We start from the raw sequence: 14,232 nt of genomic DNA on the forward strand, positions 1-14,232 counted from the left end.
GTACCGCACACCAGTTCCTCTGGAGAATTTTATAGAGGCATCTCTCAGAACATTTGTTATTATTTCCTGATCCTATCAGAATGATGAAATGCAGGGTTCTGTAGCGTGACAGAGGGCAGTTGGTTGGGTGAAAGACGCCAGGAAGGGGAGTGGGTGGGTGGGTAGTGGGGCATTAGTGCTGGCTGCCTTTGGGAGAAGACCGGTTACAGCTGGCCTGGTGATACAGTCAGTGAAAGGGCTCCACTCTGCCTCCGTTTGAGCAGCAGGCTGCTGACATGCCGAAATACACGTTCACAGTACTTTCAGTTCTTTCAGTTATCCATATGGGCTACCTGTGTCAGGTACGCTCTGTCAATTTATCCTACCTTTTACATTAAAGCTGTGTTTCCTCCCCCCATCAGATGGTTACAGCACACAGTACTACTACAGTTGGACAGCAGATGTTTAGGCAACAGTGAGTAATGGTGAAACAGAGGGTTGCAGGTTCAAGCCCCAGGCAGGAAGGGTTTTCAATTGCTTCAGTTAATACCCAGCTGCAAATATGAGAAATGTAAGGATCAGTTTTACCCCAGGCAAGGGGGGTCCGCCAAGCCAAAGTCATGTGATGACTAACAGTGTCTGTACCTCTGAATCATTAATAGTCATTTGAAATGTGTTTGGTTTATTCTTTAACAACATCTCGGCCTTTTAAATCTAGCAGAGTATTTCCTGCTAATTTTTCATTTTAGATATAATTCGAGCGTGACACACTTCCTTTCACTTTCCTATAGTCATCGTCATAATGTAATCATAAACAGGCCCATTGCAGTGGTTATTATTAAGGCCCCCACCCCCAATAAAGCCAGCCTTGTCCATCATTGGGAGTGGAACACACCAGTTTTTAGCCAGCTTGTCTTGGGATGCCTGCCTCTGGGGTACTGCCTATTAGAAGGGTTAGTTGGAACACTGAGCAATTGGGCAATATTGTTTATTCTTTGGCAGTAATGTATTATTCGGCCGGCCAGATACCCTGGAAAAGAGAGAGGAGAGGGTGAGAGAGAAAGAGCATGATAGAGAGAGAGAGAGAGATTTTAATATGTCACATATCCAAGCTCGGTGGGGTGGTGGAGTGCGGATCAAAGTTCAGCACACAGCAGCGCTTAGTTGGTCAGTTGGTTCATGGGCTGGGTGCTTGTCAATGTGAGAGGTGGTCAGGGCATCAGACTGGAGACAATATGGTGTTGATTTCAAATCCTGATGTCATTTTATAACTTAGCATGGTATCCTTCTGAGTTGTTCCACTGAGTATCAGTTGTGTGAATGGGCAATAGATCAAATGTAGCATGCGCAGTGCAGTTCTGCCTGCATAGGGGCATCGGCTGTCTGTTTTCTTATTTTTTTTAAGAAAATCACTTTACATGGTCATATAAAGCTCTGTTTTGGTTTCATCAAGTCAGAAAAATACAATGAAAATAAATCAAACAGGACAGAAGTCTTGTTTTCAGCACAAAAAAACACATCTCCAGCTGTAAGGTCATTTTCACTTACTGGTTGAACAGTCAAAGTCTTGCTAGGCAGCTTTAAATCTCTGTGGTTGAGCAAGTAATGCACAAATGGGCAGTATTCTTTTTGTCTAACCAAACAGTCAAGGGTGTTAAGATGCTAAGAGAATAAGGGTTTGCAATATTCCCTCTCTGTGGTTGAATGCTTAAAGTCTGTCCAGGCAATTTATTTTTGAATTGAGGCTGGGGAGTTCTGAGCTAGCAGGAGTTTAATGGAGCCTTTTGCACTTTAAATTGCACAGCTTTCTCTGGTGTCTAAATGATCTCGCAGTGTGCTGGAACTGGAAGCACAGTTTTGGATGGATGTTTCGGGGATGTTCAAGGAAAATGCAAGAATGGTTGGAGGAATGTAGGCGGGACAGTGGTGCAAATGTTCCTTAGATGTTGTGAGGATGTTACAGGAACGTTTTGAGGGAAGTTGAGGACATATCCGATGGGGGCATGGGGCATTGTGGGGATGTTTCAGGAGTGTTAATGAGCTGACAGAATGTTACAGGGATGTTGTGACCATCTTCTGTGTATTTCGGCGTATAATGCTGAAATTTAGCATGTATGTATATGTAGGGGCTGTTGTGGATGCAGTAGAGATTTTGTTCGGTGGACATGGTGTGTAGTACTATATAAGTGTTGCTGGGGTGGTAGAAGAATGCCTCTCTCCAGTGTTCCAGGGTAAGAATGACACAAGCGCTTGCTAGGTAGAATCCTGACAGGAGCAGAAACTATTCAGTGGTGACATAAATGATGAGTCTCAGTTGGCACAGATGACTCCATTAAAGGAGCTCTCTGGAACTGAGTGTGTATGTGATAAATAATTCCAGATGTTACTCTGTCTCTATCTCTCTGTCCCTTTTAAGTCTTTACATGTAAGCTACTCGCTGGGGAAACAATGGCAAACACTTATAAAGATGTCACATGTGCATACTGCTAACACTTTGACACTTACCAGAATAGAGTCAGGGGGTATTTCCAGTCTGTTAGGGTGGTCAGCCACGTGCCGGGTTGGTTTCAATCACCCTCACGGCTGGCATTCCAGTACTGTGTGTGTGTCTGTGTGTGTATGAGTGTGTGTGTGTGTGTATTGTGGGGGGTAGGGGGGGGCACGTGATAGTGAAAGTAGAGCCTGTTTTTCTTCAACCTCTGACCCTTTACGTCAAGCGTGGAGTGGGATTAGGCTGGAGGCTCCTATTAGAAGCGGTTAACCTCCCTGCTCCTGACAGCACCATGAGGGGATAATGTATTACACTGATGTGTCAAACACAAAATATGATTAAAGGAGAAACAGTGATGCACACACTCAGTGCACCAGGGCAGTGCTGTTTTTTCTGAACTTGATGGTGGTGGTTTTTCATTCATAAAATTTAGAACAAATATTTGCGGTTTCCCAGGAAACATTTTGTACTGGTCATGACAGGGACATTGAGGGGAGTAGAAGATGTGCCAACACATTGTGAGTAAGTGGGAAACAGATAAATATCCTGAAGTAAAACTAGCCATTTAAAATTGATTAACAAAAACAGATGAATATATTTTTTTCTTTGAATCAGGCGTCCCTCTCCTTGCTCCATAGCTAAATCTACTGTGTTTTCTTCACGCTTCCTTTTTAGGTCCGGCCCTGGGGCTGTCTCCTAGTGCAGATCTATAGGTGTTTTTGTAATGTTAATATTCTCAGTCACCTGGTGTATTGTCAGTCAGGCTGTGACATGGATGTGACCTCCATGCTCCCTGTCACCATGGTCCTGTTGAGCTGGCCATGCTCTGACATAAACCTCTCAGTCTTTAACTTCCTATGTGCTGTTTGGGTGTGACCTCCATGAACCCTGACCCTTGACCCCCTGTCCTTCATCTTGTCTGTTTTTTCTCTTTTTTACTTTATTTAGCTTCACAGCAGACGCCCTTTTCCAGATGGTGCACAGTTTACACTTTACATTTTATGTTTCATGTCTCTGTAGCTGCACTGCATTTTCAGATCCAAATGCTGTAGCGATAGGTTGAATTTTGGTGTCCTGACCACTGCTACACACTGTTGTCTCAAGCACTCCTCCACACTGCTATCCTGACCACTGCTCCATACTACTTTTCTGACCACTGCCCCACACAGCTATTCTGACCATTGCTCCACTCTGCTGTTCTGACTGCTGCTGCATACTGTTGTCCTTACCCTGGTTGTTGGCCTGACTCTGTCCTGCTCCCTTACCTCCCTCAGGAGCAGGCCCACAGTTCTCTGGTCTATCTGGTGTCCCTGCTGGCCAGCATGGAACACAGCATCCACCACACCCTGCTGCTGGAAATCCGAGGGCTGACTGACCGCTTCTCCTCCATCCTGGGGGGATGCGGGAAGGACATCTACCGCATGAGCAACAGCTTCACTGCCATTGCCCGTCTGCTGGGCCGCCGCTTGGAAGCTGACTCTACCACAGCTAGGTACTGTACACATGTCACAGGGTGTCTCCAGTATGTATGCCAGGAAAGCTGCATGTGTGTGTGTGTGAGTGTGTGTATGTTCTTGTGTTTGTGTGCAGTGAGCAAGACACAAGTGTATGTGTTGCATGTCCTTTTCCACCCAAGTTCATTAATGTCCAGCACATTTCGGTCAGTTTTTGCCTAACTCAGAGGGTAATGTTTCCAGGTAAATTACCTGTTTTTCTCTCCCTGTCTCATATTAATCTGTTCTGTTTTTGTTCCATACTATGCTGCATAATATGTATGTCAAAGTCTCCTTTTAACTGCATGCACCATTTGTTTTGTCACTACCTGAGTTTTATCACTAAGGAGTAACTACTGTTTGCAAATCTCGCAAACAAATCTTTCCTTATTACAGCCAAAGTGGTATAAAACACAAAAAGGGTGACTAATTTTATTTTATTCTTCCCAATCAATCTCTGTGAATCAGAAACAGAGGCTCATAAAAAGTGAAAATACAACAAGAAACAACACAGAGATACTTGTCAAAGGCATGGGTTTGTTGACAGTTGCTCAGCTGGCTTGATTTTTGGAAAAACAGTCACCCACTCAGTGCCTGCTTGACTGGAACATTTTGTCCACTGACCATCCAAAATCTTTGCTTGGGGTCTCTGTGGAGAAAAAAAGACGAAGGAGAAATGCTGTTACAAGATTTCTCGAAAAAAATAAAAAACAGAGAAACAGAGGTGATGTTGTTTGAGTAAGTACCCTTGTACTGGCTTCACTCTAGGGGCGAGACTCTGTTGAAATATGTTCAGTGAAGCGGGCCGAGTTGGTCTCCCTGGTCTGATTTGTCTCTCGTTGCACACGGCGGTTTCTCCATTGTTCCCACGTGTTGCATTCCTTCCCAGCGCCAGCGTGCCTGTGCTTTACCATACCTGTGCTCCGGTGTGCCAGTGTGTTTGTGACCCTGTTTTCCTGTGTGTGGCTGTGCTCCTCTGTATGTGTGCCTGCACCTCGGTGTGGCTGTGCTTGTCTCTTGTATATTCCTGTCTCCTTCCTGCCTCTGTGCTGGTGTATTCCTGGGTTCCTGTGCTGTGTTCTCTGCTGTACTTGTCTGCCTGTTCTCCTGTGTGCTTGCTCTCTTGTGTGCACCTGTGCTCCAGGACTCTCTCAGAGATAGAAACACTTCCTCATTGGACATTGGAGGATAAGAGAGAAAGGAGGGAAAATGGCTACCTTTCTGCTGTGTAGGGATGTACAGCAGGACAAAGGTCAAAGCATGGTGAAACTTTGTTCTTTATTGTAATTACAATACTGGGCTCTGAACCCTGGTAGAAGAAATGATCCACCCAAAGACCCAAATACAACAATGAAAGGAGGAACAAGCAAGTCCCCAATGGCTGAGAAATTGTGTGTGTGCCTTGTGTCTCTGTGTACACAATCAGGGCGGAGCATGAAATGGAACAGTGTCCCAAGCCCTGCGATCTTGAGCCGGGCGCGGGTGACGCGGACGAGAACGAGAAGCTGCAGGTGAAGATCCAGGCATTTGAGGAGAAGATGGGCGGAGAGGGGGAGAGCGAGAGAGAGGGCGAGGGTGGGCCGCAGCGTCGATACAGCCTGGGCCAGGCCGCCCGAGAGGAGCGCCGGGAAATGAGATTCAACAGGTGCATCAGTCAGTCCTCACTCATTTGTATGGTCAATTACATGGGTAATCCTCCATGTAGCCCCCATCCTCTGGTAACAAATTGTTTCACTCATACAAAAGCAGAAATTTCCCACACCTAATTTTCACACCTTAGTGTTTATGGATGGAATTTTCCTTCTTGAGTAATTCTACAAACAGCTGCTACCCCTTGCATAGGAAACAGAGCCTTGTTCTCACCATCACATGCCATAATCACCAGCAGGGGGCACCATTGTGACCCAGCCTTAGTAAACAGACATTGCCTGCTCACTTGTGTGAGAAAGTAGATGAACAGACCCTTGACCGTGGTCATTGCCTCCCCAGGTCAAAAAGCCTGGCCCTGCATGCTGTTCGCTCCCGCTCCATCAACTCAGAAAATGGCCAGGATGGCGAAGCGGGGGAGTTGAATCCAGATACGCTCCTGTTTGAGGGGTCACCCAGCCCAGAGAATGGAGTGCTCACAGACGGAACCAGTGTCACGGCAGAGGAGACTGCCCAGGAGGGCCCTGTCCCTCCCAGCAAGCCCCATGCCCCCACAGAAATGCCCCAGGACCCCTGCCTGGATGAACAGGGACAGACAGACAGGGGCAGCCTGCAGGAAAGGGACAGACTGTGGGTCCACCTGAGGGACAATGAGGAGAAGATTAGAGCCTTCTGTGCTGACATCATCAAACGCATTCCTGTGCCAGAGCAATGTGTTGTTGAAGGTAACATCTCCGATTTGTATCTGCATTGTCACCAGCTCAACCCAATCAGCATTCATTGTATCTAATTAATATTCACTCTTCATATTATCAAAACTGAGCATCCATCTGATCAATATTCATTACATTGCATAAGTGTTAATTAGCTATTGCTCTTATCCAGAGCAGCTTACGTAGGTGAAAATTTTTAACCGTTACCCATTTATTCAGCTGGGTATTAGCTGAGGCAGTCCCAAGGGTACAGCAGCAGTGCCCCAGCAGGGAATTGAACCGTTTGCTTTTTGAACCAGCAACCTTTTGGTTATAAGCCCTGCTCCTTACCGCTATGCTATATTGCCGCAACATTCACTCTTCATATTGTCATAATTGAACATCTGTCTGATCAATATGCAACCATCGTTTGACCTTACTCTGTGTGTGATTATTATATCCATCTAAAGAACATTCAGTTTCCATTTGATCAATGTTCAACTTTGATTTGCTCAGTATGCAGTTTAAAGTTGATCAAAGCTGTCATGCAGCATGTATGTAATTCGGCGTAGTTCATTTTTACTAAATCTGTGTAACTGGAAGTATGTTCTGCGTTCCAACGGAGTACATACTGCACCAGAGCCTGACAGCAAGAGAATCAGAGTCGCAGCATGCTCTGCTACGGTGGATTGCATGTAACTGGAATATCAATCAGATTACATCATTGCTTCAGTTTGACTCTATAGCCTTTAGTCAGGGGTTTAAAGTGTGATTTACGTCAGTAAAAAGGAGGGGTTTTTTTATTTTACAGTTCAGTGACATGGTAATGATTAATGCCATTTCCTCCTACCCCGTACACCTAATATGTTAGCACATTTCAGGAGCTGTGTGAAGAATGACTTTTAAACATCTGGGCAGGATCAAACGTTTCAACCCCGCCCCCTCCATTCCCACATCCCAGGCTGCAGCAGTTAAGATTACTGGATTGCAGTAGATCTGTGTACTCATAATTATTTTAATTAAAAAAAATGGTCTGTCAAAAAAGTAAGAGCTTATCATTGATGTCTGGAGTAAGTTTATTGTCGAAAGTTGAGCGGCTGCCAAATTCTGCCATTGTTATAGATCAGGATATAGTACCGTATGTAATCGTTGTGCAATACTTGTGATATACAGTGTTGCACATGTCTGCATATAGGGCCAACAATAATGCTGAATATCCACATTAAAAAAGTTTCATTGCATATTCAGCGTAAAGCTTTCCACAGAGTCACTTTAAATTGAAAACATCTGGAGTTGGAAATATTTAGACTGTTCCTTTTTTTTGGGGTGGGGGGTGGGGGGGGTGTCAGGAGTGGGAAGGGGTTTAGTGGACCTCAAGAAAACTAGGCCACTAAGAGGCCTTATTGGGAGCTTGGCTGCCCTTGAAGTCCAGTAAATTAGATAAACACCAGCTGGGCATTGCCATGGAAATGAGCATCATCCAGGGCGAACAGGAGGTGGGTTGAGGTGCCCTGGTATGGGTCTCTCCTCTCTCGTTTACTACACTTTCATTGTCCACACTCGAGTCTAGGGTCCACGAATATAAACACACACGGTCAAGGACCAGCAGAGTCCACAATGGACCTTGACCACCTCTGCACCCCCATGACCCCATGCATCGTGGGGAGTATGAATAGGAAGTGTGCTAATACCCACACTTCTGATGCTTAATTGGAACCATGTGGGGGTGTCATGTTTCTGCGCTGCACCCCACCGCCTCCCCGCTACCTCCCCAGACAATACTTCTCCAGGCTTTGGGCTTTTAAACCTGCAGCTCTTTCTGATATCATAGTGCAGCACAAACCTCCAGCGTCACCACCAGAGATTTTTTAACCATACACAGGGGAGGATCTCAGACAAGACCGCGGTGTGGAGTGGTGGGTAGAGCACTGGAGCCAAGAGTCATGGGCAGTATTGCGGAGTAGTGTTCAAAGGATTTGAGTGCAGACGTAAAGGGTGTAGTTAGTATTATGGAGTAGTGGTGAAGTCGTATGATTCTAGACCTGAGGAGTGTGAGTGTAATGTCATGAGTGGGATAAAACTGTTGTTCCCCTCATGCCTGAGGTAAAAGCTCATTACAGCAGGGCAAAAAATGTGTGTGCGTGAATGTATCACAGAAGATATGAGTTTCTGAGACATGAGCCAATGAAAGGTCCTCAATCTGACTGATGGACTTGCCACCTAACCACACAGATTGCCATGCTAAAATCTCCGAGGCGGTTCAGAGGTGACATCATAGTTATTGACAGCTCTGCTGGTGGGGAAAAATGGAGGATGCCGTATAGCTGTTAGAGGTGGGGTGGTCGGCGACTGCGAGAAGGTGTAGCTCCATCTCCACCCCAGCTATCCAGAGTTCACACTGAGAGAAACCACAAACACTGGAGTCTCTGGCATGGTGAGATTTAACGCACAGAACACCGTCATGTTCCCCCTGAGAAAACAAACCAGCAAAACACCATGTTAGAGGAATAAGAGGGATAACTTAATACATCCTGCCACCTGGGCTGCGGCAGGGTCTTTCACGTGACAGAGCAGTGATAAGGTAAAGATTCATTGTGACATTAAAACCATAAATCATAGATTTAAGATGTAATTTCTGTCAGTAAAAAAAATAATTGCACGCCCCACAGCACCTATATGCAGAATAAGCACCTTTCAGGAGCCATATGAATAATTAGCAGTAAAAATCTGCAGCTCAGAGGAAGCTTCCTTTCACCTTGCCACAGATCGTAGTCATTCTCTACTGGATGACCTACAACCTTGTGCTTTATTTTGAGAGAGGACTGCGTATCAGAGATGGTAAGCGTAGACTATACAGACAGACAGTAAGGGCAGAGCTTCTGTGACGTGTATGCCATGCCATGACGTCTTTCTGGCATATTAAGTGGATTCGTTTGTCTCAGAGGAAACACACTGGCAGAGCTTAGCAGTTTTTTTCTATGTCTAAAGCAATGTAATCTCAGAAGATGGTCTGAACACAGGTCTGTTTGGTGTTTCTTTCTTTTGAGAAGGCTACCGTGGAGCAGTCAGCCATGTGACATCTGAGTACCATCAGCCTAATACTGAACACACACAGACACGCAAAACAGAACCGTACACACACACAGACACATACACATATACGAACATGGATACACTCCACACGCACCCTATGAAAAAAAGCAGGCCCGTTTAAAAGCTGCCAGGGGAGCAGTTTCCCTCATGTTTTGGCAGTTTGGGAGAGGAAAGTGTGTCAAAGGCAAAGCTGCTTCTGCGGGGGCCTGACTGTGGGGCTCAGTGGAGCGCCAGCCACTCTGCCGCGCTCGTTCAAAGCTGGAGGTGCGTCATTCGGCCGCAGCTCCCAATCACAGCTCCGGGGGCGCAGTCACCAGGGTCCCCTCACGCCCTCCTTGTGCAAACAGCTCTAGGACGACCATATTGGCTGTGAAAAGTGCTCCCCTGTTGCCGATTCCCTTTCGAAACATAGCCTTGCAATGTCACTACAACTCAGTTAGAAGGTCAAGTGCTTGCTGGGTAGAGAGTATGTGCGATATTTATGACTGTGGTGTATGACTGTGGCATGATCATTACAATGAATTATGCATGTGTTTGGCAGAAAAGGGTATTATGTAAAAATGCCCATATCTGTACACATTGCGTATTACATCTGTTTTTTTAATTAAGGATATTGACAACAGATTAAAGCCCAATATAAGGGTAAACAAACTATTTTTCTGATTCTGAATGCTTACAATAACATTACTTTGTTAAGCAGACACAGTTATACATGGCAACTTATATTGCTTACATTATTACATATTCTGTAGTCACACAGCTGATAATTTACAGGAGACAGTGAGGCTAAGCACTTAACTTAAGGGAACAAGGTCAGTACCCTATCCTAGGTACAAGCCCAGCGCTGTAACCATAACTCGATACTGCCACTCATGTTATTATACTTTATACCTGCACCAGTGAGTTGATGATTGAAAAATTGGTGTTAAAAGATCTTGACCCCCCCAGGCACAGAGTCCAGTGCTGTACCCACCTCTTCAATACGCCAACAGGCCTACAAACATATGAATAAGTAGTTGTTGGGGGATGTAAATAATGTTGGTGGGATTTAAGAGCGCTCTCTTCCTACCTGCCTGTCGTCCAGACTCCAGCCGGGGGTGTGTGGTCAAGCTATCCTTCTCCTGCCCTCTGAAGGGGCATTACTGCCTCTACGGCAAGTCCAGCTTTCAGCTCAGCAGCCGCCAGCCACACCTCTGGATACACATCATGTTGCTCTCCCAACAGGTGAGTTTTCACAATCAAGGTTTAGTGACAACACAGTTCTAGAACTCTCCTGACTGATGCTCAGTGAAAATGAGATTCTAGAGCATGTTGAAATGAGACACAGTGATGATGAGGCTCTAGAAAGCTGAGCAGATGGTGGCAGGCAAGCAGCAATGAGACTACATTGAGCCAAGTCTTCTGAATCTTCAAACAGCTTAGCATCTCCTGTCCTCACATGGCAGATGGACTCACTCATTAATATTTCCATTCATTTTTTTTTATTGTCTGGAAAAACATCAGTCCCCCTGAACATCTGACCTCCCTCAGTAGTTGTGTATGGCTAGTATTATGGTGGTCTCTGTTAGTTTACTAGTGAGAAGGCCATTTACTATTTACTTTCCCCCAGCTGTTGGGTTAAGTTGCTGACTTGTAGTCTCTGTGTTCTCCCAGAGTAAGGCCAGCGAGCCCCTCTCCTCAGAGGACAAGGTTGTACAGCTTCTGAAGGTCCTGTGGGAGAAAACGCAGATCAAGGGACTGCACAGCTTTGAGACGGCTATGATTCAGGCTGGCTTCCCACACAAGAAGGTACGTTACTCCATCCACCCCCATCTGTCTGTCTGCAGTCTTGCAGAGCAGTGACCATGTGCTTGACCCCTGACCCCTGCTGACCTCCTCTCACCCGCAAGCAGCACCTCAGTCAAGGGTTGCATCCATGACCCCTCCGCCATGAACTCGACACAGCCACGCTAACCCGTGCAGGGTGGGCTGTCGGCGCCCTGTTTGCCGGGAGTCGCTCCATTTGCTGACTTCTCTTTGGCAGCATTGCGGAATGGAAAATGACCTCAGATACCACACAGTTTGAGATGTAAAGCACTGAAGTGAAAGGTCGAAGGTCAGGGGTACCCAAAAGAGCCGACTGTTTTCATGTTTAACTTCGGTCATTTTATGGGACTGGAATTCCATAAGCAAAACGTCTACCCTCATGCACTCATGTCATTACAAGAAATGTTAAGCGGACAATAGGAAATAATTAGAATTAGAGAGGAAATACAGCTGTGTTTTTTTTCAGGGTAATTTCTCAATCTAGATGAGTGCATTAGTGTATGCAGAAACAGTACTCAGAGTGACCATATGGTATGTGTATACAGCAGGCACCATTGTACACAGAGAAAACGCTAACAGATTCTGATGGACTCTTTAACGTTTCCCGGAAAAAACGAGGGTTCTTGTAACGGTATCTCTGCTTTATTGATCCAATGATTTATGTACTTGCCTCCTTATGAAAAGCACATGGCTGTCCTTATCATACCGATCCACTCCAAACCCACCTGGTTTACACCAAAAGGACTATGACACAGATAGCCTGCGTGAATTGTGTTTATTTTTATTTATTTATTTTTATTTATATTTCAATAGATTGAGAGGCCCTGTTCTTCTGATTGGTCGTGGTGCTGAGATTCAGCCTGGCCTGCTTTGAATGTAGAACTTTGCCTGTCTTATGCAGTGTGCAGTGAGCCTGCTTTGAGTAGGTCCTCAATCAGAAGCATATGCTCAGATTGAAAACACATGCTATGAGGAATAATAAAAAAATAAATAAATAAAACGTTATTGCTCTACTAATCATCTTCCTGCCGATAAGTAAATTTCAAAGAGGAACTACCTTTTTATGGGAAACGAACACAGACAGGCTACTTAAAACGTGGTTGATGGGGGGGGGGGGGGGGGGGGGGGGATATGAGCTGGACACACGAAACTGTGCCCTGTGCTTGTTTTGGATTGCGGACCCTTATCTGGGGTCCATTTTGAATGGAAAGTCACCAATTTATTAGCAGACCGAACGGCTCTATTTCGTCTCAGTGCCCATGGTAGCTGTACACTTAAATTACTTTCATGACCCTCAACAGAAAAAAAAGTAGTTATTTTCTCTCGCAGTGAAGCGGAATCCAAACACGGTGCTGGACAGCTCGCATGGGGGAGCAGGTCGTAGGGAGCCGCAGAGAGTGTGCGGAGATCGCGGCTGCCGTTGGCGGTTTTACGGTGTTCCAGGGCAACGGGCACGCTGGGAATAAAAGCGGCAATGGGAAACGTTTAGTTCTCTAGGCCGCAGAGAGAGAGAGAGAGAGAGAGAGAGCCCACAATTATTTCCACCTGGAAGTAAAAGTTTAGTAGTGTGTGGAGGATTTTATAATGTGGCTGAAATGTTTTTTTCCTTCCCCCACAAGTTAAAGAAAAAAGTATTAGTTGCAGGAGGTCTTGCAGGAATTTGCACTCTGTCCCATCTTGAAGGCATTAGAATCATGTCATTTTGGCAATGACAGATCATGCCGTTTTCTCCATTGCGCCGCTCCACCGAAAAAGAGGAAGAATACATAAATAAACACACCGGTATGAAGACGTAATAATCATGTCTTTGTTTTTTGTGTGTTTCTGGTAGAATCCTTGCTTACAGGATTGTGTGTGTGTGTGTGTGTGTGTGTGTGTTCAGAGAATCACATGGGTGAATGGATGGGGGTGGAGAAGATTTTCAGTCCCCCTCAAGCCTGCTCTTCTCTGTTCCTCAACCTGATTAACCCTCCCCTCATCCCTCAGGAACAAGAAACTGCTTAGAGTTGCATGAGCTTTGTACGTGCTGAACTTGTCCTGTCACAGTCTTGTTGGTAGGGGACGGGGGGACGGGGGCGTTGAAGTTATTTCAGTATTTCACAGTTTGGGGCAGTTTGTCTGGTCCTCACAGGCCAAGGTTCTGAATCACAGGCATGCAGGAAGGGGATCTCACAGGTTTGGGCCAGCAGACACAGCTCGTGGGATGTCTGAGTCCTCCAGGCGAAGGATGTAATTTCGGCTGCTTCCCGAACAGAAGCACTCACGGCTGAGGCTCGAGTGACTCAGCTTGCAGTAGGCCCAGACGCAGCATGGTCTTTGTAAATTCGTAATCATTACCAATTACCGATATCATGACACCTGTCATGACTCACTGGACAAGCTTAGAGAAAGGTGGAGAAATCAGAGAAAAAACTGAGGATGCTGACCAACTGCTGCCTCCTCATACACATGCATGCTCAGACATGTGGCACACACACACACACACACACACTCACACACACACACACACACAGAAACACACACACAGCCACACACACACAGTGGAATCCTGCCTGTAAATATGAATTATAGTTCTTACTTATTTCCAGACAGATACGAAGGGTGTAGCTGTTCTCTCTCTTGTTGCCTGAAGCTATCATCTGGCCCTCTTGTCACTGCTGAAGCATGTTTTCACCAGTATGAGCTTACGATTTTTGTTATTCTAGCAGTTTAGTTGATGATACAGCCTTGTGGCCCCTGCTTTTTGGGCGTTTCAAGTTTAGGAACTGTAGCAGGACCCACATGTATGAACAAGACCACATGTCAGACGGGCCAGCAGAGAGACCACCGTGTCACATGAAGACCACAGGAGTCATACGCACCACCAGCCAAGAATCCAGGTTCAGCGTCAGCTCAGACGATTTTAAATTGCAGCCTGATCTCCGGAGGGACCAGTCCATCTCTGGATCCTGCCCTTTTCCCTCTTCCCCTTACATGCCTGCTGTAGGGACCAGGCGATAATGGGTTAAAGTTTTGGGCCAGGTCCCGCAAG

General features: G+C 45.9%; 1 protein-coding gene across 1 annotated transcript in view; it reads left to right on the forward strand.

Moving 5' to 3' along the window:
* The window catches only part of veph1 (ventricular zone expressed PH domain-containing 1), a 52,613-nt gene that overhangs the window by 24,699 nt on the left and 13,682 nt on the right, over nucleotides 1–14,232 (forward strand). The window contains exons 6-10 of the mRNA XM_036536788.1: nucleotides 3,745–3,962; nucleotides 5,390–5,608; nucleotides 5,953–6,335; nucleotides 10,480–10,619; nucleotides 11,049–11,183. Of these exons, the coding sequence (XP_036392681.1) occupies nucleotides 3,745–3,962; nucleotides 5,390–5,608; nucleotides 5,953–6,335; nucleotides 10,480–10,619; nucleotides 11,049–11,183 (1,095 nt within the window). The remainder of the gene's footprint in view (nucleotides 1–3,744; nucleotides 3,963–5,389; nucleotides 5,609–5,952; nucleotides 6,336–10,479; nucleotides 10,620–11,048; nucleotides 11,184–14,232) is intronic.

The sequence above is a fragment of the Megalops cyprinoides genome, chromosome 9 (assembly GCF_013368585.1).
Source record: "Megalops cyprinoides isolate fMegCyp1 chromosome 9, fMegCyp1.pri, whole genome shotgun sequence".
Taxonomy (NCBI): domain Eukaryota; kingdom Metazoa; phylum Chordata; class Actinopteri; order Elopiformes; family Megalopidae; genus Megalops; species Megalops cyprinoides.